This window comes from Catharus ustulatus, chromosome 29 (assembly GCF_009819885.2).
Source record: "Catharus ustulatus isolate bCatUst1 chromosome 29, bCatUst1.pri.v2, whole genome shotgun sequence".
Classification (NCBI taxonomy): Eukaryota; Metazoa; Chordata; class Aves; order Passeriformes; family Turdidae; genus Catharus; species Catharus ustulatus.
The window spans coordinates 2087106-2111527 of NC_046249.1; the positions used below are offsets into that span (position 1 = coordinate 2087106).

Genomic DNA, 24422 nt, shown 5'->3' on the forward strand with positions numbered 1-24422 from the left:
TTGCAACTCTGGGATTTTGGGATTTGCAGCTCTTGGATTTGGGATTTGGTGTTTTCCAGCTCTGGGATTTTGGAATTTTCCAGCTCTGGGATTTTGGGATTTGTAGCTCTGGGATTTTGGAATTTTCCAGCTCTGGGATTTGGGGTTTTGCAGCTCTGGGATTTGCACAAATCCCAGCTGGGCTCGGGCTCCAGCAGCAGCCTGAGCTGGGCTCACAGGAGTCAGGAATTGTTTCGGGAATTGTCCCAGGAATTGTCCCGGGAATGTCGTGACTTTTCCCAGGAATTGTCTCTGGTGTGAGATTGTCCAGATCAGGGATTTGGGGTTTGGGATTTGCAGCTTTGGGATTTTGGGATTTGGGATTTTGGAGCCCTGGGATTTGGGGTTTTCCATATCTGGGATTTGGGGTTTGGGATTTGCAGCTCTGGGATTTTGAGATTTGGGGTTTTGGAGCCCTGGGATTTGGGGCTTTCCATATCTGGGATTTGGGGTTTGGGATTTGCAGCTCTGGGATTTTGGGATTTGGGGTTTTGGAGCTCTGGGATTTTGGGATTTTCCAGCTCTGGGATTTTGGAATTTGGGATTTGGAGCTCTGGGATTTGGGGTTTTCCATATCTGGGATTTGGGGTTTTGGAGCTCTGGGATTTTGGATTTGCAGCTCTGGAGTTCGGGATTTGCAGCTCTGGGATTTGGTGTTTTCCAGTTCTGGGATTTTGGGATTTCCAGCTCTGGGATTTGGGGTTTTCCAGGTCTGGGATTTGGGGTTTTGGAGCTCTGGGATTTGCAGCTCTGGGATTTTGGGATTAGGAGCTCTGGGATTTGGGGTTTTCCATATCTGGGATTTGGGGTTTTGGAGCTCTGGGATTTCGGATTTGGGAGCTCTGGGATTTGGGATTTGCAGCTCTGGGATTTTGGGGTTTTCCAGCTCTGGGATTTTGGGGTTTTCCAGCTCTGGGATTTTGGGGTTTTCCAGCTCTGGGATTTTGGGGTTTGGGGTTTTCCAGCTCTGGGATTTTGGGATTAGGAGCTCTGGGATTTGGGGTTTTCCATATCTGGGATTTGGGGTTTTGGAGCTCTGGGATATCAGGATTTGCAGCTCTTGGATTTGGGATTTTCCAGGTCTGGGAGTTTGGTTTTTCCAGCTCTGGGATTTCGGATTTTCCAGATCTGGGATTTGGGAGTTGTTGTTTTTCAGCTCTGGGATTTTGGGATTTGGGATTTTCCAGCTCTTTGATTTGGGGTTTTGGAGCTCTGGGATTTGGGATTTTCCAGATCTGGAATTTGGGAATTTGGAGCTCTGGAACTTGGGGTTTTCCAGCTCTGGGATTTGGGGTTTTCCACCTCTGGGATTTTGGAATTTGGAGTTCTGGGATTTTTGCATTTGGGGTTTTCCAGCTGTGGGATTTCAGGATTTTCCAGCTCCAGATTTGGGGTGGGATTGGGCACATTTGGGGTGTCCCTGCCATTATCCCAAAGCCACCTCTCATCCCAACCCCAATTCCCTGGAATTTGAGCTCAGCTCTGCTCCATCCCTGTAAAAACCAGGAGAGATCCACACCAAAATTCTGATTTTTTTCCAAGAGTGGGACAAAGAAAGGGAAAAAAAAAGAAAAAAAAAGGAAAAAAAAACCTTTTTATTTTGTAGGATTTGAAGGAATTCTTTTTCTCCCTTGGAACCCTAAAATTCCATTTTATTTTGCTCCATGCCCTTGGAAACACTGAAACAACAAAAAAAAAAAAAAAAAAAAGAGTTCTAAATTCCCATGGTGACAAGTTTAAAAGATTTAAAAGGATTTTTTTTTGTTTTTATTTTCCTTTTATTCTTGTCCTCATTAAAAGCAAATCCAGCAATTCCTTGGCACCAGCTGGAAAAATTTCTCCTTGGAGAATTCCTCCTCAACAAAAGCTCACATTCCAATTTTTTTTTTTTTTTTTAACACAAAATTCCCAAAGCAAGAACTCATGTGGGGTTTTTTTTGTGGAAAAATTAAAAAAAAATGGAATAAAAATTAAGAATGATAAATAAAACTTGGTTTTTTCATGGAAAAAAAAGTCTCAAAAAACAGAATTTGGGATTTTTTAGATTTTTTTTTTTCTGGGAATTCAGGGGTTTTTTCTACCTGTGCAGTCCTAGAGGATTTTTTTTCCCATTTTTTCCTGAGGTTGGGAAATTCAGGATGGAAAATCAGGAAGTTCCTGGAGGATTCTTGGGTTGGGGAGTGATGGTGCTGTGGGAAAAAAAAAAAAAAAAAGAGGGAAAAGTTAAATTGAGCAGGTTGGAAATGGGGGGAATTTGGGGTTTTGAAGATTGGAAAATGGTCAAAAAAATCTCCCCTCAAAAATCAAAATAAATCTTAAAAGATGCATCAAAAATTTAAAAATAATTCCCCCTTCAAAAATCAAAATAAATCCCCAAAAATTTAAAAATAAATCCTAAAAAATCCCCACTCAAAAATCAAAATAAATCCTAAAAGATGCCTCAAAAATTTAAAAAGAAATCCTCCTTAAAAAATGAAAATAAACCCTAAAAAATGCCTCACCAATTTAAAAATAAATCCCCCAAAAATTTCTCCTCAAAAATCAAAATAAATCCTAAAAAATGCCTCAAAAATTTTAAAATAAATCTCCTCTCAAAAATCAAAATAAATCCTAAAAAAAGCCTCAAAAATTTAAAAATAAATCCCCCAAAAATCCCCCCTCAAAAATCAAAATAAATCCTAAAAAATGCCTCAAAAATTTAAAAATAAATCCTAAAAACAATTAAAACAAATCCCAAAAAGTCCCTCAATTTTTTTAAAAAAATCCCCCCTAAAAAAAGAAAATCCTAAAATATCCCTCAAAAAAATCCCCAAAATCCCCAAATCCAAACAAAAACAATCTCCAAAAAAATCAAAATACTCCAAAATAAACCCCCCAAAATTTTCCCTAAATTAAAACAAAAATAAGCCAAAAATATATATTTGAAAAAATTAAGAATGTTTAAAAATCCTTAAAAAACAAAAACCAAAATAAAAATAAAAATAAATAAATTTTTAAAAATTAGTTTAAATTTTTTTTTAAATCCCCAAAATGTTCCCATCTTGCTGGGCTGTTTTTTTTTTTTCCAGAATTTGGGATTTTCCTCCCCCTTTTCCCAAAAAATTCCACCAAGAAATTTCAGGAGCTGCTTTTTATCATCATCAAAATTTTATTTTTTCCTTTAATTTCTTGCCTCAATTCCTAAAGAATTCCCAAAAAATTTGGGATCAGAGCTCCTCTCTTTAACACAACCAAAAATTCCAAAAAAATTCAATTTATTCCCACTTTTCCCTAACAAACAATGTTATTTTCTCCCTAAAAAATTGGGAAAAATTTGGAATATTGTCCTGGATCATCCTGGAATTTTTTTTTTTTTCCAGGATTTTTATTTTTTTACCTTCTGCCCTGGCTGGAATTGAGCTGCTCCTTCATGGCTATGGAATTTTTCAGGAGGTTGTCAATGCTCTTGAAGTAAACACTGCTGTCAGTCATGTTCTTGATGGCACTGGAAAAGGGAGAAAAGTGAGGAAAAATGGGAAATTTGGAGGTGGAATTCCCAAATTTGGGTTGTTTCCATTTTAATCTGAGGAAATCTGAAGTTTGAGGTGGTTTATGGGGTGGGAAGTTGGGGAAAAATAAAAATAGAAATAAAAATAGAAATAAAAATATAAAATAAAAAATAATAAAAAATAAAAATAAAAGAAATAAAAAATAAGAATAAAAAATAAAAATAAAAAATAAAAATAAAAATAAAAAATAAAAATATAAAATAAAATAAAATAAAATAAAATAAAATAAATAAATAAAAATAAAAATAAGAATAAAAATAAAAATAAAAATAATAACATTCAAGGTTTGAAATTGCTGCTGAGCTTCCCAAATTTCAGTTTTTCCCAGGAATTTCACCCTCAAAATAAAAATCCCAAATTCCAATTATTCCCATCCTCATTCCCTGAATCCTGGTGTATTTTCCAGCCTGGAATTTAAGGAATTTTATCCTCAAAATGTTCAAAATTCACCCCAAATCCCAACTCATTCCCAGAATCCTGCTGTGATTTCCTGCCCAAAATTCCAGGAATTCCATCCTCAAAGTGAAAATCTCAAATTCCACTTATTCCCATCCTCATTCCCAGGATCCTGCTGTGATTTCTAGCTCAGAATTCCAGGAATTCCACCCTCAAAGTGAAAATCCCAAATCCCAGTTATTCCCATCCTCACTCCCTGAATCCTGGTGTATTTTCCAGCCTGGAATTTAAGGAATTTTATCCTCAAAGTGTTCAAAATTCACCCCAAATCCCAACTCATTCCCTGTGTTTTCTTGCCCAGAATTCCAGGAATTCCACCCTCAAAGTAAAAATCCCAAATTCCAATTATTCCCATCCTCATTCCAGGAATTCCATTCTCAAAGTCCCAAATTCCATCCTCATTCCCTGGATCCTGCTGTGTTTTTCAGCCTGGAATTTCAGGAATTCCATTCTCAAAGTAAAAATCCAAAATTCCAATTATTCCCATCCTCATTCCTTGAATCCTGGTGTATTTTCCAGCCTGGAATTTCAGGAATTTCACCCTCAAAGTGAAAATCTCAAATTCCAGCTCTTCCCATCCTCATTCCCTGAATCCTGGTGTATTTTCCAGCCTGGAATTTAAGGAATTTTATCCACAAAATGTTCAAAATTCACCCCAAATCCCAACTCATTCCCAGGATCCTGCTGTGATTTCCAGCCCAGAATTTCAGGCATTCCACCCTCAAAGTGAAAATCCCAATTTCCAATTATTCCCATCCTCATTCCAGGAATTCCATTCTCAGAGTCCCAAATTCCATCCTCATTCCCTGGATCCTGCTGTGTTTTTCAGCCCAGAATTCCAGGAATTTCACCCTCAAAGTAAAAATCCCAAATTCCAGTTATTCTCATTTTCATTCCCTGAATCCTGGTGTATTTTCCAGCCTGGAATTTAAGGAATTTCACCCTCAAAATATTCAAAGCTCATCCCAAATCCCAACTCATTCCCAGGATCCTGCTGTGATTTCCAGCTCAGAATTCCAGGAATTCCATCCTCAAATCAAAATCCCAAACTCCAGTTATTCCCATCCTCATTCCAGGAATTCCATTCTCAAAGTCCCAAATTCCATCCTCATTCCCAGGATCCTGCTGTGATTTGAAGCCCAGAATTCCAGGAATTCCATTCTCAAATGAAAATCCCAAATCCCAGCTCTTCCCATCCTCATTCCCTGAATCCTGGTATATTTTCCAGCCTGGAATTCCAGGAATTTCACCCTCAAAGTGTTCAAAATTCACCCCAAATCCCAACTCATTCCCTGGATCCTTCTGTGATGTCCAGCCCAGAATTCCAGGAATTCCACCCTCAATGTGAAAATCCCAAATCCCAGTTATTCCCATTCTCAATCCTTGAATCCTGGTGTATTTTCCAGCCTGGAATTTAAGGAATTTTATCCCCAAAGTGTTCAAAATTCACCCCAAATCCCAAGTCAATCCCAGGATTCTGCTGTGATTTCCAGCCTGGAATTCCAGGAATTCCACCCTCCAAGTGAAAATCCCAAATTCCAATAATTCCCATCCTCATTCCCTGGATCCTGGTATATTTTCCAGCCTGGAATTTAAGGAATTTTATCCACAAAATGTTCAAAATTCACCCCAAATCCCAAACCATTCCCTGGATCCTGCTGTGATTTCCAGCCTGGAATTTCAGGAATTCCACCCTCAAAGTGAAAATCCCAAATCCCAATAATTCCCATCCTCATTCCCTGAATCCTGCTGTATTTTCCAGCCCAGAATTGCAGGAATAATTGCAGTACCTGCAGGCATACTCCACGGTGTAAATGGCTCCCTGGCTCTGCTCCTCCCAGCTCTGCATGTCTGACTGGGAAGGGAAAAAAAACATGGATTAGACAGGATCTGAACTGGGATTGGGGAATTGGGAATGAAAAAAACATGGATTAGACAGGATCTAAACTGGGATTGGGGAATTGGGAAGGAATTCCTGGCTGGGATGGAATTCCCAGAGCAGCTGGGGCTGCCCCTGGAACCCTGGAATGTGCAAGGAAAGTGGGAAAAGGGAAATTCCAGGGAAATCTCAGGTGCTAAAGGAGTTCCAGGAGAGCTGGAGAGGATTTGGGATAATGGATGGGAATTCCAGGACACAGGGAATGGATTTGGGATGGGAATCTGGGTGGGATTTTGGGAAGGAATTCCTGCCTGGGAGGATTCAAGGCCAGGCTGGAGAAGGATCCAGAAAAACCTTGGAGTTGATTCCAGATCCTGAAGTGACTCCAAGAAACCTGGAGACAGATTTGGGATAAGGGATGGGAATTCCAGGATATGGGGAATGGATTTAAACTGGAAAAATGGAATTTGGGAGGGATTTTGGGAAGGAATTCCTGCCTGGGAGGATTCAAGGCCAGGCTGGAGAAGGGAAATTCCAGAAAAAACTTGGAGCTGCTTGCAGAGCCTAAAAGGATTTTGGGATAAAGGATTTGGGATAAAGGATGGGAATTTCAGGATATGGGGAATGGATTTAAACTGCAAAAAGGGATTTTGGGAAGGGATTCCTGGTTGGGCTGGAATTCCCAGAGCAGCTGTGGCTGCCTCTGGATCCCTGGAATGTCCAAGGAAAGTGGGAGAAGGGTCCAGGAAAACCTAAGAGCTGCTTCCAGTCCCAAAAAGGATTTTGGGATAAAGGATTTGGGATAAAGGATGGGAATTTCAGGATATGGGGAATGGATTTAAACTGGGAAAAGGGAATTTGGGAGGGATTTTGGGAAGGAATTCCTGGCTGGGCTGGAATTTCCAGAGCAGCTGTGGCTGGGATGATCCTGGGGCTGCAGGGGCTGGAATTGTGGGGCTGGAATTGTGGGGCTGGAATTGTGGGGCTGCAGGGGCTGGAATTGTGGGGCTGGAATTGTGAGGTTCCAGGGGCTGGAACTGTGGGGCTGCAGGGGCTGGAATTGTGGGGCTGGAATTGTGGGGCTGCAGGGGCTGGAATTGTGGGGCTGGAATTGTGGGGCTGGGATTGGGGGGCTGGAATTGGGGGGCTGGGATTGGGGGGCTGGGATTGTGGGGTTCCAGGGGCTGGAATTGTGGGGCTGGAATTGTGGGGTTCCAAGGGCTGGAATTGTGGGGCTGAAGGGGCTGGAATTGTGGGGCTGGAATTGTGGGGCTGGAATTGTGGGGCTGCAGGGGCTGGAATTGTGGGGCTGCAGGGGTTGGAATTGTGGGGCTGGGATTGTGGGGCTGCAGGGGCTGGAATTGTGGGGCTGGAATTGTGGGGCTGCAGGGGCTGGAATTGTGGGGCTGGGATTGTGGGGCTGGAATTGTGGGGCTGGAATTGTGGGGCTGCAGGGGCTGGAATTGTGGGGCTGCAGATGCTGGAATAGTGGGGTTCCAGGGGCTGGAATTGTGGGGTTGCAGGGGTTGGAATTGTGGGGCTGCAGGGGTTGGGATTGTGGGGCTGGAACTGTGGGGCTGGAATTGTGGGGCTGGAACTGTGGGGTTCCAAGGGCTGGAATTGTGGGGTTGGAATTGTGGGGCTGCAGGGGCTGGAATTGTGGGGTTCCAGGGGCTGGGATTGTGGGGCTGGAACTGTGGGGTTCCAGGGGCTGGGATTGTGGGGCTGCAGGGTTTGGGCTCACCTTGTGCTGGGCCAGCTCGGGCAGGGAGCGGCGCACGTGCTCCTGCAGCCGGAACAGCGCCACCGAGGGCTCGTTGGCCAGCACGTACAGGCTCTCTGTGAATTTATCTGTGACTGCAGGGGGAAAATGGGAATTAAATCCATGGAAATCACTGAAATCCATGGGATTATATCCATGGAAATCCAGGGAAGAGCCCAGGAATCCACAGGGATCTGTGGATGTGCTCATGGTCAGCACGTACAGGCTCTCTGTGAACTTGTCTGTCACTGCAGGGGAAAAATGGGAATTAAATCCATAGAAATCAGGGAAATCCACGGGAGGTATCTCCACAGAAATCCATGGAATTCTACCGAAAAATCTCCACAGAAATCCAAACAAACCTATGGAAATATCTCCACAGAGATCCACATAAATCCATAGAAATATCTCCACAGAAATCCATGGAAATACCTCCAATAGAAATCTATAGAAATATCTCCATAGAAATCCATGGAAATCCATAGAAATATCTCCATGGAAATCCATGGAAATACCTCCAATAGAAATCTATAGAAATATCTCCATAGAAATCCATGGAAATCCATAGAAATATCTCCATGGAAATCCATTGAAATCCATACAAATCCATAGAAATCCATAGAAATATCTACATAGAAATCCACAGAAAACCACAGAAGTATCTCCATGGAAATCCATGGAAGCGTCTCCATGGAAATCCACGGAAACATCTCCACGGAAATCAATGGAACTGTTTCCACAAAAATCCATGGAGATCCACAAAAATCCATGGAGATCCACAGAAACACCTCCACAGAAAACCACGGAAATATCTCCGTGGAAATCCACAGAAATGTGCAGAAATATCTCCACAGAATCCCACGGAAAAACCCCCAGAGCCTCTTCCCAACAACAGCACGGCCGGGAATCCAAACACAAATCGCCACGGCGGAGCCTCTCACAGCCCATCCCCGTGATCACCGGGCCCCTCCATTCCCGGTCCCTCCATTCCCGGTCCCACCTTTCCCGGTCCCACCTTTCCCGGTCCCTCCATTCCCGGTCCCACCTTTCTTCACCTTCAGCTGCATCTCCGGTTCCTCCATCCCTCCCGCCGCCACTTCCGCTTCTGCTTCCGCTTCTGCTTCCGCTTCCGCCGCGCCGCCGGAAGTCAGCCCGGAAACCCGCGCAGAGAAAACAGCCCCGGCTGGAAACGCGGCCGCGGTGTTACCGTTCCGCTTAATTTAGTTCCCCCCCAAAGTCACCATTGTCACCCGTGGGACACTCGGTGGCTCCCGGTTTGTCACCTGAGGGGACAATCGGTGGCTCCTGGTTTGTCACCCGTGAGGACACTTGGTAGCTCCCGGTTTGGCAGTTCCCGCCCGCTCCCGCTACTCTGAGAGGGCTCTGTGGGTGTCGCAGCCTTTTCCTCCCCCCACAGTGTCCCTTCAGTGTCCCCGCGGTGTCCCCAGAGTGTCCCCAAGGCCAGGCGGTCCCGCTGCCCCACGGTCACCCCCGGGCCGGCCCTTGTGTGGCTTTAAAGCCGCCCTCGGAGGGGAGCTGGGGCAGGGCCGGGCCCCCGAACCCCCCCCGGGCCGCAGGAACGGGAAGTGAGGGGCGGCAGCGGCGGGGAGGCCGCGGTGAGACCGGGATGGGACCGGGAACCGGGATGGGGATCGGGAACGGGGATGGGATCGGGAACCGGGATGGGATCGGGAACCGGGATGGGATCGGGAAAGGGGACCGGGATGGGATCGGGGACCGGGATGGGATCGGGAACGGGGACCGGGATGGGATCGGGGACCGGATCGGGGAGAGGGATCGGGATGGGATCGGGAAAGGGGACCGGGATGGGATCGGGGACCGGATCGGGGAGAGGGATCGGGATGGGATCGGGAACCGGGATGGGATCGGGAACGGGGACCGGGATGGGATCGGGAACCGGGATGGGATCGGGAACGGGGATGGGATCGGGAACGGGGATCGGGAACGGGGAGAGGGACCGGGATATGGGAGAGGGACCGGGATCGGGATATGGGAGAGGGACCGGGATCGGGATAAGGGAGAGGAACCGGGATGGGGATCGGGGACCAGGATCGGGATCGGGAACGGGGAATGGAATCGGGAACGGGGACCGGGGACGGGATCGGGAACGGGGAGAGGGACCGGGATTGGGGAGAGGAACCGGGGACGAGATCGGGATCGGGAACGGGACCAGGGACCGGGTATGGGATCGGGGAGAGGGACCGGGATCAGGGAGAGGAACCGGGGACGGGATCGGGGAGAGAAATCGGGGAGAGGGACCGGGATGGGGATCGGGGACCGGGGACTGGGGATGGGATCGGGATCGGGGAGGGGGACCAGGGATGGGGAACGGGAGAGGAACCGGGATCGGGGAAAGGGACCGGGGATAGGATCGGGAACAGGGAGAAGGACCGGGCATGGGATCGGGAATGGGGATGGGATCGGGGAGAGGGACCGGGATCGGGATAAGGGATCGAGGGGAGGGATCGGGAGCGGGAGCGAGGACGGGATCGGGGAGCAGGGAGAGTGGGACCGGGAATAGTGAATGGCGAGAGGGATCCCAGGAATAGGATGACGAGAATAAAGGGAATCTCAGGAATAAGGATGGGGAGGGAAGGGGGAGATCCCAAAAATTGGGATGAGGAGAATAAAGGGGATTTCAGGAATAAGGATGGGGAGGGAAAGGAGGGATCCCAAGAATTGGGATGAGAAGAACAATGGGGACCCCAGGAACAGGAACAGGGATGGGGAGGGCAAAGGCGACCCCAAACCCCACTGCAGTTTTGGGGGGTCACAAACCCCACATTTCCCTGTTTCCCCCTGTTCCCTGCAGTCAGAGGTGTTGGAGATCCCCCCTGGAGCACAGGACACCCCCAGAACTGGGTGAAAAAAGAGGAAAAAGAGTGAAAAAGCAGCAGAGGAGCTGGCGGCCACGGGGGACAGTGGGGTCCCCTCAACGTGTCCCCAACAGCAGCGGGACATGGAGAGCGGGGATGGTGAGTTGGGAATTCCAGGATCCTTTGGGATCATGTGGAATATCCTGAGCTGGACAGGGATCATCCAGCCCAGGACACCCCAAAATTCCCCCCCTGGGTGACCCTGAAGTTCCTGGGGGTTGCAGGTGGAGCCGAGGCCCTGCGGAATTCCGCGGATCCGCAGAGCAGCAGCGAGCCCCTGGATGGTGAGTGTGGCACAGAGGGGAAAATTCCTGGCATCCCTCATCCCAAAAAATCAAAATAAAACCCTCAAGTGTGGAAAATCCCATCCCAATCCCAATCCCAAAGTTTGGTGCTGGCTCCTCCTGCCAGCCCTGAGAGGTCGCTGCAGTTCCACGCTGGAATTGGAGGTGGGAATCTCGTTTTTTCCCTGGATTTTTCCCAATAAAACCCATGGAAATTTTTTATTTTTGAGATTGCCAAATTTGTAGAGAATAAAACCTAAATTCACTGATAGTTAATCCAAATTCACAGAGAATAAATAGAGAATTTAGAGAGATTTATAGAGAATTTATACAGATTTATAGAGAATTACCCCAAATTCACAGAGAATAAATGCAGATTTATAGAGAATTCACAGAGAATAAATGCAGATTTATAGAGAATTACCCCAAATTCACAGAGAATAAATGCAGATTTATAGAGAATTACCCCAAATTCACAGAGAATAAATGCAGATTTATAGAGAATTCACAGAGAATAAATGCAGATTTATAGAGAATTACCCCAAATTCACAGAGAATAAATGCAGATTTATAGAGAATTACCCCAAATTCACAGAGAATAAATGCAGATTTATAGAGAATTACACCAAATTCACAGAGAATAAATGCAGATTTATAGAGAATTACCTCAAATTCACAGAGAATAAATGCAGATTTATAGAGAATTACACTAAAATCACAGAGAATAAATGCAGATTTATAGAGAATTACCCCAAATTCACAGAGAATAAACACAGATTTATAGAGAATTACCCCAAATTCACAGAGAATAAATGCAGGTTTATAGAGAATTACCCCAAATTCACAGAGAATAAATGCAGATTTATAGAGAATTATACCAAAATCACAGAGAATAAATGCAGATTTATAGAGAATTACCCCAAATTCACAGAGAATAAATGCAGATTTATAGAGAATTACCCCAAATTCACAGAGAATAAATGCAGATTTATAGAGAATTACCCCAAATTCACAGAGAATAAATGCAGATTTATAGAGAATTACCCCAAATTCACAGAGAATAAGCACAAATTAATTGAGAATAAACCCTAAATGAAGATAATAAACCCAAATTAATTGAGAATAACCCCAAATTAATAGAGAATAACCCCAAACCCCAGAGATCCCAGCCCCCTGTTCCATTTCAGGTTTTCCCCTGAAGCATTCCAACACCCTGACCAACAGGCAGCGAGGCAATGAGGTGTCAGCACTGCCAGCCACCCTGGACAGTGAGTGCCACCAGTGTCCCCAGGGGCAGGGGGGACAGCCCAGGGGGTGTGGGGACACCCAGGGGACATGGGGACAGCCCAGGGGACATGGGGACACCCCAGGGGACAGGGGGACATCCCAGGGGCAGGGGGGACACCCCAGGGGACATGGGGAAACCCAGGGGATGTGAGGACACCCCAGGGGAAAAGGCTGGGAACAGCCCAGGGGACAGGGGGACAGCTCAGGGGACAGGGAAACAGCCCAGGGACATGGGGACACCCCAGGAGATGTGGGGAGACCCCAAGGGACAGAGGTGGGGACACCCCAGGGGACATGGGGACATCCAGGGGATGTGGAGACAGCAGGGGAAGGGGTTTGGGTCACCCCAGGGACATGGGGACAGCCCAGGGGACATGGGGACACCCCAGGGGACAGGGGGACAGCCCAGGGGATGTGGAGACAGCAGGGGAAGGGGTTTGGGTCACCCCAGGGGACAGGGGGACACCCCAGGGGACAGGACTGGGGACAGCCCAGGGGACAGGGGGACAGCCCAGGGACATGGGGACACCCCAGGGGACATGGGGACACCCAGGGGATGTGGGGAAACCCTAGGGGACAGGGGGGACAGCCCAGGGGACAGGGGGGACAGCCCAGGAGACATGAGGACATCAGGGGACATGGGGACAGGGCTGGGGATGTGGGGACACCCCAGGGGACAGGGCTGGGGCCACCCCAGGGGACATGGGGACACCCCAGGGGACAGGGCTGGGAACAGCCCAGGGGACATGGGGACACCCAGGGGATGTGGAGACAGCAGGGGAAGGGGTTTGGGTCATCCCAGGGGACAGAGGGACACCCCAGGGGACAGGGGGACACCCCAGGGGACAGGGCTGGGGACACCCCAGGAGATGTGGGGACATCCCAGGGGACAGGGAGGACACCTCAGGGGACAAGGGGACAGCCCAGGAGACATGGGGACAGCCCAGGGGATGTGGGGACACCCCAGGGGACAGGGCTGGGGACAGCCCAGGGGATGTGGGGACACCCCAGGGGACAGAGGTGGGGACACCCCAGGGGACAGGGGGACATCCAGGGGATGTGGAGACAGCAGGGGAGAGGGTTGGGGACACCCCAGGGGACAGGGGGACACCCCAGGGGACAGGACTGGGGACACCCCAGGAGATGTGGGGACACCCCAGGGGACAGAGGGACACCCAGGGGATGTGGGGACACCCCAGGGGACAGTGGGGACAGCTCAGGGAACATGAGGACATCAGGGGACATGGGGACAGGGCTGGGGATGTGGGGACACCCCAGGGGACAGAGCTGGGGCCACCTCAGGGGACATGGGGACACCCCAGGGGACAGGGCTGGGAACAGCCCAGGGGACATGGGGACATCCAGGGGATGTGGAGGCAGCAGGGGAAGGGGTTGGAGTCACACCAGGGGACAGGGGGACACCCCAGGGGACAGGGGGACACCCCAGGATTTTGGGGACAGCTCCCACCCCCTTAAATTTTCAGGGAATTGTTTTTCCCTGATGGATTTGTCTCTTCCAACACTGCCCAAGGGGACATGGGGACATCAGAGGAGGGGCTGGGGCCACCCTGGGATTTTGGGGACATCAGAGGAGGGGGCTGTGATCACTCTGGGGTTTTGGGGACATCAAGGGAGGGGGTTGGAGCCACCCTGGGATTTTGGGGACAGCAGGGGAAGGAGTTGGGGTCACCCTAGGGGACATGAGGGTTGGGGTCACTCCAGGATTTTGGGGACAGCTGCCATCCCCCAAAATTTGCAGGGAATTGTTTTCCCTGATGGATTTGTCTCTCCCAGCCCTGTCCATCCACCAGCTGGCTGCCCAGGGCGAGCTCATCCAGCTGAAGGAGCACCTGAGGAAAGGTTGGTGTCCCCTGGCCCTGCCAGCTCGTTTGGTGTCCCCTGGCCCTGCCAGCTCCCCTCTGGTGACATCAAACCCTTGGTTTAGTTTTCACTCAGCCATAAAACCGCTGGAATTGGGGTTTTTTGGGGGGAGATTTTTCTGGAAAAATCCTCAAAACCCGTGAATTCCAACCATCCATGAGGTGGTTTTACTGGTTTAACTGGTTTAACTGGTTTAACTGGGGGCTCACCCTGCTGTTGTCACCTCCCCCAGGTGAGAATTTGGTGAACAAACCTGATGAGAGAGGCTTCACCCCCCTGATCTGGGCTGCAGCTTTCGGGGAGATCGAGACCGTCCGGCACCTCCTGGAGTGGGTGAGCCTGGCACTGCCCCAGCTTAATCCTTGGCTTAATCCTGGGCCTGGCTTAAACCTGGGGTCTGGTTTAAACCTGGACTCTGGTTTAAACCTGGACTCTGGTTTAATTCTGGGGTCTGGTTTAAACCTGGGGTCTGGTTTAATTCTGGTATCTGGCTTAATCCTAGGATCTGTCTTAATTCTGGGATCTGTTTTAAACCTGGACTCTGGTTTAATCCTGGGGTCTATCTTAATCCTGGGGTCTGTTTTAACCCTGGGATCTGTCTTTAATCCTGGAATCTGCCTCTAATCCTGGGATCTGTCTTAATTCTGGGGTCTGTCTTAATCCTGGGATCTGCCTCTAGCCCTAGGGTCTGTTTCTCTAATCCTGGGATCTCCCTTTTTTCTTCTGGGATTTCCCTCTTTTATTCCAGGGTCTCTGTCTTTTATCCTGGGATCTCCCTCTGCCATCCTGGGATTTTCCTTTTTTATCCTGGGATTTCCCACTTTTTAATCCTGGGATCTCCCTCTTTCATCCTAGGGTTTCCCTTTTTTTATTCTGGGATCTCCCTCTGTTTTTAATCCTAGGATTTGCCTTTTTTTATGTCCTGGGATTTCCCACTGGTTTTAAATCCTGGAATTTCCTGTCTCTCATGTCCCTGCTGTCCCCTCTGTCCCTGCTGTCCCCAGGGCAGTGGGCAGTGTCACCAGGCTGTCCCTGCTGTCCCTGCTGTCCCCAGGGCAGTGGGAAGGTGGCAGTGGGCAGTGTCACCAGGCTGTCCCCTCTGTCCCCAGGGCAGTGGGCAGTGCCACCAGGCTGTCCCTCTGTCTCCAGGGCAGTGGGCAGTGTCACCAGGCTGTCCCTGCTGTCCCCAGGACAGTGGGCAGTGTCACCAGGCTGTCCCTCTGTCCCCAGGGCAGTGGGCAGTGTCACCAGGCTGTCCCTGCTGTCCCTCTGTCCCCAGGGCAGTGGGCAGTGTCACCAGGCTGTCCCCTCTGTCCCCAGGGCAGTGGGCAGTGTCACCAGGCTGTCCCCTCTGTCCCCAGGGCGCCGATCCCCACGCGCTGGCCAAGGAGAGGGAGAGCGCGCTGGCCCTGGCCAGCATGGGTGGCTACACCGACATTGTCACCATGCTGCTGGACAGGGACGTGGACATCAACACCTACGACTGGGTGAGTGCCACCTGCAGGCCGGGGGACAGAGGGGACAGAGGGGACATGAGAGACTTGAGGGACAGAGGGGACAGTGGGGACAGCAGGGACAGAGGGGACAGAGGGGGCAGCAGCAGAAACCTCCCCAGTGCAACCAGCATGGCCAGGGAATCCCAGTCTGGAATTCCCAGTCTGGAATTCCCAGTCTGGAACTGGGAGAGGCTGGAATGGGATGCCAGTGAGTCCCAGTTTGGAACTCAGAGAGTTTGGTATGGGATCCCAGTCTGGAACTGGGAGAGGCTGGAATGAGATCCCAGTCTGGAAGTGGGAGAGGCTGGAATGGGATCCCAATGAGAACCAGTCTAGAGCTGGAATGGGATCCCAGTGAGTCCCAGTCTGGAATTTGGAGAGTTTGGTATGGGATCCCAGTCTGGAGCTGGGAGAGGCTGGAATGGGATCCCAGTGAGTCCCAGTTTGGAACTCAGAGAGTTTGGTATGGGATCCCAGTCGAACTGGGAGAGGCTGGAATGGGATCCCAGTCTGGAGCTGGGAGAGGCTGGAATGGGATCCCAGCCCAGATCTGGCACAGGGTCATAGGGGTAATCCCAGGAAGCTCCTGATGGATCCCAGGGAGAAGCAGGAGCTGTGTGAGCTCAATAATACTCATTAATACTCATTAATACTCACTAACACTCATTAATACTCATTAATGACTCTCCCTCCCCACAGAATGGGGGCACCCCCTTGCTCTACGCCGTGCGCGGGAACCACGTCAAGTGTGTGGAGGCCCTGCTGGGTAAGGTCCAAATCCACCTTGAATGTGTGGAAGGCCCAAATCCACATCAAGTGTGTGGAGGCCTTGCTGGGTAAGGCCCAAATCCACACAAATCCACATCAAGTGTGTGGAAGGCCCAAATCCACCTCAAGTGTGTGGAGGCCTTGCTGGGTAAGGCCCAAATCCACCTCAAGTGTATGGAGGCCTTGCTGGTTAAAGCCCAATCCCACGTCAAGTGTGTGGAGGCCCTGCCAGGTCAGGCCCAAATCCTCCTCAAGTGTGTGGAGGCCCTGCTAGGTCAGGCCCAATCCATGTCAAATGTGTGGAGGTCCTGCTAAGTCAGGCCCAAATCCACCTCAAGTGTGTGGAAGGCCCAAATCCACATCAAATGTGTGTAGGCCTTGCTGGGTAAAGCCCAAATCCACCTCAAGTGTGTGGAGGCCACTTCTGGGTAAGGCCCAAATCCATGTCAAATGTGTGGAGGCCCTGCTAAGTCAGGCCCAAATCCGCCCCAAGTGTGTGGAAGGCCCAAATCCACCTTGAGCGTATAGAGGCCCTGCTGGGTCAGGCCCAAATCCACCTTAAGCGTGTGGAGGCCCTACTGGATAAGGCCCAAATCCACTTGAGTGTGTGAAGGCCTTGCTGGGTAAGGCCCAAATCCACTCGAGTGTGTGAAGGCCTTGCTGGGTAAGGCCCTGAGGCCCTGCTGGTTAAGGCCCAAATCCTGCTCCAACTGGGTGATCCCAGCTCCCTTAAAACTGGGGAGGGGTCCTGGGGGGCTGGGGGCAGATTTTGGGGTGCCATTTTCCCCTGTTCACCCCCACTTTGGTGCCCCCACAGCTGGCGGCGCTGACCTGACGGAGGAGGCGGATTCGGGGTACACCCCCATGGACCTGGCCGTGGCCTTGGGGCACAAGAAAGGCAAGTGTGGCTCTCAGAAATGGGGGTTTGCCTCAGAAAGTGGAGTTTTTACCACAGAAAATGGGGGGTTTACCTCAGAAAAATCAAGATTTTTATATCAGAAAATGGGGGGTTTCACCTCAGAAAATGGGGGTTTTCACCTCAGAAAATGGGGGTTTTCACCTCAGAAAATGGGGGTTTTTCCTCAGAAAATGTTTTTTTTTCAATCTCAGAAAATGAAGGTTTTACCTCAGAAAATGGGAGTTTACCTCAGAAAGTGGAGTTTTTACATCAGAAAATGGGTGGTTTACCTCAGAAAATGTTTTTTTTTTAAGATCAGAAAATGGCAGGGTTTACCTAAGAAAATGGGGTTTTTTATGTCAGAAAATGGGGGGTTTCACCTCAGAAAATGGGGGTTTTTATTTCAGAAAACAGGGGTTTTCATCTCAGAAAACAGGGGGTTCCACCTCAGAAAATGGGGGGCTTTAACCTCAGAAAATGTTTTTTTTTTAAATATCAGAAAATGGTGGTTTTACCTCAGAAAATGGGGGTTTTTCACCACAGAAAATGGGGGTTTTTCACCTCAGAAAATGTTTTTTTCACCTCAGAAATTTTTTTTTTATTCCCTCCCTCAGTCCAACAGGTGATCGAGAACCACATCCTGAAGCTGTTCCAGAACAAAAAGAAGAAAAAGAAATGAAGGAGCAGGTGTGGAGAAATCCAGGAATTTCCTAAAATCCAGGGACCTCAATTCCAGCCCTGGCTGGGCTCTGCTGCTTCGTGTTTTCTGTTGGAATTAAACTCTTAATTGCAATTAAATGTGGAGCCCTGTCTGCTTCCTCAGCCCATCCCAATCCAAATTTTTGGGCAGACTGGGTGAAAATTTGCCCCTCAGCATTCTGGAATTTTAGAATTTGCTCCTCAGAATTTTGGAATTTGCCCCTCAGAATTTTAGAATTTGTCCCTCAGCATTCTGAAATTTTGGAATTTGCCCCTCAGAATTTTGGAATTTGCCCCTTGGCATTCTGGAATTTTGGAATTTGCCCCTCAGAATTTTGGAATTTGCCCCTGAGCATTCTGGAATTTTGGAATTTGCCCCTCAGCATTCTAGAATTTTGGAATTTGCCCCTCAGAATTTTGGAATTTGCCCCTCAGAATTTTAGAATTTGTCCCTCAGCATTCTGAAATTTTGGAATTTGCCCTTCAGAATTTTAGAATTTGCCCCTTGGCATTCTGGAATTTTGGAATTTGCCCCTCAGAATTTTGGAATTTGCCCCTCAGAATTTTAGAATTTGTCCCTCAGCATTCTGAAATTTTGGAATTTGCCCCTCAGAATTTTAGAATTTGCCCCTCAGCATTCTGGAATTTTAGAATTTGCCCCTCAGCATTCTAGAATTTCAGAATTTCCCCCTCAGCATTTTGGAATTTGCCCCTCAGCATTCTGGAATTTTGGAATTTGCCCCTCAGCATTCTGGAATTTTGGAATTTGCCCTTCAGCATTCTGGAATTTGCCCCACAGCATTCTGGAATTCTGGAATTTGCCCCTCAGAATTTTGGAATTTGCCCCTCAGCATTCTGGAATTTTGGAATTTGCCCTTCAGCATTCTAGAATTTTGCCACCACACCTTCCCATGTCACCTCAGGGGACAGGGATCCCCCTCAGGGGGGTTTTCAGAGCCCCCCAAAATTGGGGACAGCCCCTCTAGAGCCTCTCCCCCAGCACCCCCAGGTGATAAATCACAATCCTCCCAAAAAAATCCGTGCTGCTCCCAAAGGTGATCTTCAGCTTATCCAGCACAGTCTCCTCCACCTGGAACCTGTGCAGGATTCCCAGTCAAGGAATAACTGAGCAGAAAAAATTCCCAAATAAAAAAAAAATCCCCCAATTCTGCATCTCCCCCTCCTCAAATCATCATCCTGGGAAAGGATATTTGCATGGCATGGTTGTCCTGGGGGTACAGCTCCGAGATTTTCACCAGTTCCTCACCTGTTCTGCAGCCTGGGGAGGGGAGGGGGGAGGCTCAGGTGATCCCAGGAGCCTCCAGGGGCTGTCCCAAAATTTTCCTTGATGGGAACCAGCACCCAGAGGCTCCCAGCTCCTCTCCCAAAATTTTTGCCTGGCTCCCCCCAGCACCCAGAGAATTCCAGCTCGTTTTTATTCACCCTCAGAGCTGCTCCTGAAGCCCTCCTGGGGTTTGGGAATGGCTGATAAATCACTCTGAGCATCCCTCTGCAGGTAAACTGAGGCAAACCCTACACAAACTCTACACCAACCCTACAATCCTCACCTTCTCTCTGCCACCGTGTAGGACCCCACAAACCCTACACCAACCCTACAATCCTCCCTCTAGCACCCTACAGGATCCAGGTGTGAGTAAACTGAGGCAAACCCTACACAAACTCTACACCAACCCTCAAACCCTCCACAAACCCTACAATCCTCACCCTCCCTCTGCCACCCTGCAGGACCCCACAAACCCAACACAAATCCTACACAAACCCAACACTAACCCTTCACCAACCCTACACAAACTCTACACAAACTCTACAATCCTCACCCACCCACCCTGCAGGATCCAGGTGTGAGTAAACTGAGGCAAACCCTACACCCACCCTACACCAACCCTACAATCCTCACCCTCCTTCTGCCACCATGCAGGACCCCACAAACCCTACACCCACCCTACACAAACCCTACACCAACTCTACACCCACTCTACACCAACCCTACAATCCTCACCCTCCAGCGTGCAGGATCCATGTGTGAGTAAACTGAGGCAAACCCTACATAAACTCTACACAAACCCTACACCAACCCTACAATCCTCACCCTCCCTCTGCCACCCTGCAGGACCCCACAAACCCTACACCAACCCTACACAAACCCTACACCCACCCTACACCAACCCTACACCAACTCTCCAGTCCTCACCCTCCCTCTGCCACCCTGCAGGACCCCACGAACCCTACACCAATCCTACACCAACCCTATACCAACCCAACACAAACTCTTCAATCCTCACCCTCCTACCCTGCAGGATCCAAGTGTGAGTAAACTGAGGCAAACCCTACATAAACTCTACATAAACCCTATACAAACCCTACACAAACCCTGTACCAACCCTACATAAACCCTACACAAACCCTACACCAACCCTACAATCCTCCCTCTAGCTCCCTACAGGATCCAGGTGTGGGTAAACTGAGGCAAACCCTACACAAACTCTACACAAACCCTACATTCCTCACCCTCCCTCCCTGTAGGATCCAGGTATGAGTAAACTGAGGCAAACCCTACACAAACCCTACAATCCTCACCCTCCTTCTGTCACCCTGCAGGACCCCACAAACCCTACACCAACCCTACACCCACCCTACACCCACCCTACACCAACCCAACACAAACCCTACACCCACCCTACACAAACCCTACACCCACCCTACACCAACCCTACAATCCTCATCCTCCCTCTGCCACCCTGCAGGACCCCACAAACCCTACACAAACCCTACTCCTACCCTACACCAACCCTACACCAACCCTACACAAACTCTACAATCCTCACCCTCCAGCGTGCAGGATCCAGGTGTGAGTAAACTGAGGCAGGGCCCCACAAACCCTACACCAACACTACACCAACCCTACACCAACCCTACAATCCTCACCCTTCTTCTGCCACCCTGCAGGACCCCACAAACCCTACACAAACCCCACACAAACCCTACACCCACCCTACACCAACCCTACAATCCTCACCTTCTCTCTGCCACCGTGTAGGACCCCACAAACCCTACACCAACCCAACACCAACCCTACACAAACCCTACACCACCCCTCCAGTCCTCACCCTCCAGTGTGCAGGATCCAGGTGTGAGTAAACTGAGGCAGGACCCCACAAACCCTACACCAACACTACACCAACCCTACAATCCTCACACTCCCTCTGCCACCCTGCAGGACCCCACAAACCCTACACCAACCCTACACCAACCCTACACCCACCCTACACCCCCCCAGTCCTCACCCTCCAGCGTGCAGAGCCGGCTGGAAAATCCCCCCTGGAACTGGATGTGGAGCTCTGAGACCTTGACAGGACGGGGGAAATCCAGGGTGACCCACTGGGATGTGCCCTGGGTGGGGACAGCAGTGTCACAGGGGGCACAGGGAGGGGGTGGCACAGCTGCTGTGTCCCCTGGCCGTGTCCCCACACCTGGTCTGAGTTCCAGCAGGTCTCCTCGCTGCCATCGAACAGGTGCTGCTTCCCAAAATGCTTCACGTCCCGGTTCAGCACGGAGCTCACCCTGCAGGGACAGGGCCACCACCCCTGGGGACATCAGGGATGGGCAGGGGACAGTGCCATCACCCCTGGGACATCAGGGCCTGGCAGGGGACAGTGCCACTGCTCCTGGGGACATCAGGGATGGGCAGGGGACAGTGCCACCAATCCCTGGGGACATCAGGGACTGACAGGGGGAACATCAGGGACTGACAGGGGACAGTGCCACCACCCCCTGGGGACATCAGGGACTGCCAGGGGACAGTGCCACCAACCCCTGGGGACATCAGGGACAACCAGGGGACAGTGCCACCACCCCTGGGGACATCAGGGATGGGCAGGGGACAGTGCCACCACCCCCTGGGGACATCAGGGACTGCCAGGGGACAGTGCCACCGCTCCTGGGAACATCAGGGACTGTCAAGGGACAGTGCCACTGCTCCTGGGGACATCAGGGACTGCCAGGGGACAGGGGGAACATCAGGGACTGCCAGGGGACAGTGCCACCACCCCTGGGACATCAGGGATGGGCAGGGGACAGTGCCACTGCTCCTGGGGACATCAGGGCCTGGCAGGGGACAGGACCACCACCCCTGGGGACATCAGGGACTGACAGGGGACAGTGCCACCACCCACTGGGGACATCAGGGATGGGCAGGGGACAGTGCCACCAACCCCTGGGGACATCAGGGATGGGCAGGGGACAGTGCCACTGCTCCTGGGGACATCAGGGACTGACAGGGGACAGTGCCACCACCCCTGGGGACATCAGGGACTGCCAGGGGACAGTGTCACTGCTCCTGGGGACATCAGGGACTGCCAGGGGACAGTGTCACTGCTCCTGGGGACATCAGGGACTGCCAGGGGGAACATCAGGGACCACCAGGGGACAGGGCCACCACCCCCTGGGACATCAGGGATGGGCAGGGGACAGTGTCACTGCTCCTGGGGACATCAGGGACTGACAGGGGACAGTGCCACTGCTCCTGGGGACATCAGGGCGTGGCAGGGGACAGCTGTGACACGTGTGGCCGCACTCACCGCGTGGCCGTCTGGGCGCACACCAGGGGCTCCGGGGGCATCGCTGCTGGGGAGAGAGCCGGTCAGGGAGGGACAGGGGGGACACCAAACAACAGACAGGGATGGGGACACCGAAACAGGGATGGGGACACCGAAACAGGGATGGGGACACAAAACAGGGATGGGGACACCGAAACAGGGATGGGGACACCCAACACAGGGATGGGGACACAAAACAGGGGTGGGGACACCCAAACAACAAACAGGGATGGGGACACCAAAAAACATCGATGGGACACCGAAACAGGGATGGGGACACCCAAACGACAAACAGGGATGGGGACACCCAAAGCAGCACAGGGGACCCGAGGACAGTACTGGGGACACCTGAGCGGGAATGGGGACCCCTGGGCCACACGGGGGACCCTCGAGCAGCATTGGAGACCCCCGGGCAGCACTGGGGACACGTGGGCAGCATTTGGGACCCTTGGACACCCCTGGGGACCCTCGAGCAGCATTTGGGGACACTCGGACACCCTTGGGGACCCTGGGACATCCCTGGGCACCATCAGACAGCACCGGGGACCCCCCGAGAAGCACCGGTGACACCCGGACAGCCCTGGTGACACCTGGACACCCCTGGGGTCCCCTCGAGCAGCACTGGGGACCCTCGGACAGCACCGGTGACACCTGGACAGCTTGGGGACCCTCGGACACCCCTGGGCACCACCGGACAGCACCGGTGACACCCGGACGGCCCTGGGGACCCTCGGACAGCCCTGGGGACCCCTGGCCAGCACCGGGTACCCCCGGGATCCGCTCCCCAGCCCGGTCCCGCTCCCCCCGGGGCCGCCCCGCACTCACCGCCCGCCGCAGGAAGAGGCGGAGCCGCCGCCCCGCTCCCGGTGTCCGGTACCGCCCTCGGCACCGCGGGGCTCCGGGACGGCGGCTCCGTGTCCCCGCTGTGCCACCCGCGACCCCGCCGTGTCCCCAACCCCCTCCCACCGTGTTCATCCCCCTGTAAAAGCCTCGCTCCCGGTGCCGGTCCCGGTCCCGGTGCCCGCGTGTCCTTGGGAACGGGGGGATCCCCCCCCTCATTTCCCGGTTCTGGGGGGGCGCGGGGACCTTGGGGACCTTCCCGGGGCAGCTCTGCAGGTGACACTGGGGGAGAGGGAGAGGGAGAGGGAGAGGGAGAGGGAGAGGGAGAGGGAGAGGGAGAGGGAGAGGGAGAGATCCCCGCATTCATGAATCCCTGAATCCCCGCATGTCCCTGCGTCCCTAAAACTCTGAATTCCTGAATCCCGGCATTCCTGAGTCCCTGCAGCCCTGCATATCCCTGCGCTCCTGAATTCCTGCATCCCTGCATCTCTGCATTCCTGCATATACCGGCAGCATCCCTGAATCCCTGAATTCCTGAATCCCGGCATTCCTGAATTCCTGGACCCCTGAATCCCTACATCCCTGAATTCCAGCATCCCTGAATCCCAGCATCACTGAATTCCTGAATCCCTGCATCCCCACACATCCCTGCATCCCTGAATCGCTGAATTCTTGCATCCCTGAATTCCTGCATCCCTGCATCCTCACACGTGCCTGCAAATCTCTGCAGATCGCTACACATCCCTGAATCCCTGCAAATCCCAGGATCCTTCCACAGCCCAGCAGTGCTGCTCCTCCCAGCTCGTCCCTGCATTCCTGCTCATTCCTACATCCCTGCATCCCTGCATTCCTACATCCCTGAATCCCTGCATCCCTGCATTCCTGCTCATCCCTGCATCCCCGCGTTCCTGCATTCCTGCTCATTCCTGCATTCCTGAATCCTTCTATCCCTGCATTCCTGCTCATCCCTGCATCCCTGCATTCCCGATTCTCTCCATCCCCGCACCTCCCTGCTCACCCTGTGTCCTTTTTCAATCCTGCATCCCCGCTCATGCCTGCATCCCTCTTTATC

The 24422-nt window shown here is 51.4% G+C and overlaps 3 protein-coding genes across 4 annotated transcripts; 1 reads left to right on the forward strand and 2 right to left on the reverse strand.

Annotated features, from left to right (window-relative positions):
• Nucleotides 1-2148: 2148 nt before the first annotated feature.
• BORCS8 (BLOC-1 related complex subunit 8) lies at nt 2149-8804 on the reverse strand. Its single transcript, XM_033082171.2, has 5 exons — nt 8730-8804; nt 7667-7779; nt 5834-5898; nt 3416-3523; nt 2149-2228 (listed from the first exon to the last, which is right to left on the reverse strand). The coding sequence occupies exons 1-5, from the start codon at nt 8764-8766 to the stop codon at nt 2186-2188; spliced, it is 366 nt and encodes a 121-aa protein (XP_032938062.1). The 5' UTR covers nt 8767-8804; the 3' UTR covers nt 2149-2185.
• Nucleotides 8805-9109: 305 nt separating this feature from the next.
• Nucleotides 9110-17993, forward strand: RFXANK (regulatory factor X associated ankyrin containing protein). Of its 2 annotated transcripts, XM_033082168.2 has the most exons (10): nt 9110-9300; nt 10518-10680; nt 10806-10865; nt 12053-12133; nt 13947-14012; nt 14266-14366; nt 15395-15520; nt 16229-16295; nt 17115-17195; nt 17810-17993. In XM_033082168.2, the coding sequence occupies exons 2-10, from the start codon at nt 10665-10667 to the stop codon at nt 17872-17874; spliced, it is 663 nt and encodes a 220-aa protein (XP_032938059.1). In that variant the 5' UTR covers nt 9110-9300; nt 10518-10664; the 3' UTR covers nt 17875-17993. The 2 variants fall into 2 exon arrangements, with proteins under 2 accessions (XP_032938059.1, XP_032938058.1); XM_033082167.1 differs by lacking the exon at nt 9110-9300 and having other exon boundaries at nt 10238-10680.
• Nucleotides 17994-18007: 14 nt separating this feature from the next.
• LOC117008366 (nuclear receptor 2C2 associated protein) lies at nt 18008-23378 on the reverse strand. The gene is made up of 6 exons (XM_033082170.2): nt 23336-23378; nt 22493-22535; nt 21386-21476; nt 21200-21305; nt 19106-19173; nt 18008-18993 (listed from the first exon to the last, which is right to left on the reverse strand). Exons 2-6 carry the CDS (start codon nt 22531-22533, stop codon nt 18877-18879), a joined length of 423 nt encoding a protein of 140 aa, XP_032938061.1. The 5' UTR covers nt 22534-22535; nt 23336-23378; the 3' UTR covers nt 18008-18876.
• Nucleotides 23379-24422: the final 1044 nt, after the last annotated feature.

What these genes read in the sequence shown, in the direction of transcription:
- BORCS8 (XM_033082171.2), bottom strand. Translation starts at nt 8,766, where the DNA reads ATGGAGGAACCGGAGATGCAGCTGAAGGTGAAGAAAG. An exon ending in CCGAGCTGGCCCAGCACAAG is followed by an intron (nt 5,899 to 7,666) that starts GTGAGCCCAAAC and finishes TTCCCTTCCCAG; the next exon opens with TCAGACATGCAGAGCTGGGA. An exon ending in ACCGTGGAGTATGCCTGCAG is followed by an intron (nt 3,524 to 5,833) that starts GTACTGCAATTA and finishes TCCCTTTTCCAG; the next exon opens with TGCCATCAAGAACATGACTG.
- RFXANK (XM_033082168.2), top strand. An exon ending in ACATCAACACCTACGACTGG is followed by an intron (nt 15,521 to 16,228) that starts GTGAGTGCCACC and finishes CCCTCCCCACAG; the next exon opens with AATGGGGGCACCCCCTTGCT. An exon ending in GGCCTTGGGGCACAAGAAAG is followed by an intron (nt 17,196 to 17,809) that starts GCAAGTGTGGCT and finishes TCCCTCCCTCAG; the next exon opens with TCCAACAGGTGATCGAGAAC.
- LOC117008366 (XM_033082170.2), bottom strand. Translation starts at nt 22,533, where the DNA reads ATGCCCCCGGAGCCCCTGGTGTGCGCCCAGACGGCCACGCG. An exon ending in CCTGCTGGAACTCAGACCAG is followed by an intron (nt 21,306 to 21,385) that starts GTGTGGGGACAC and finishes GTCCCCACCCAG; the next exon opens with GGCACATCCCAGTGGGTCAC. An exon ending in AGGACAACCATGCCATGCAA is followed by an intron (nt 18,994 to 19,105) that starts ATATCCTTTCCC and finishes GGAATCCTGCAC; the next exon opens with AGGTTCCAGGTGGAGGAGAC.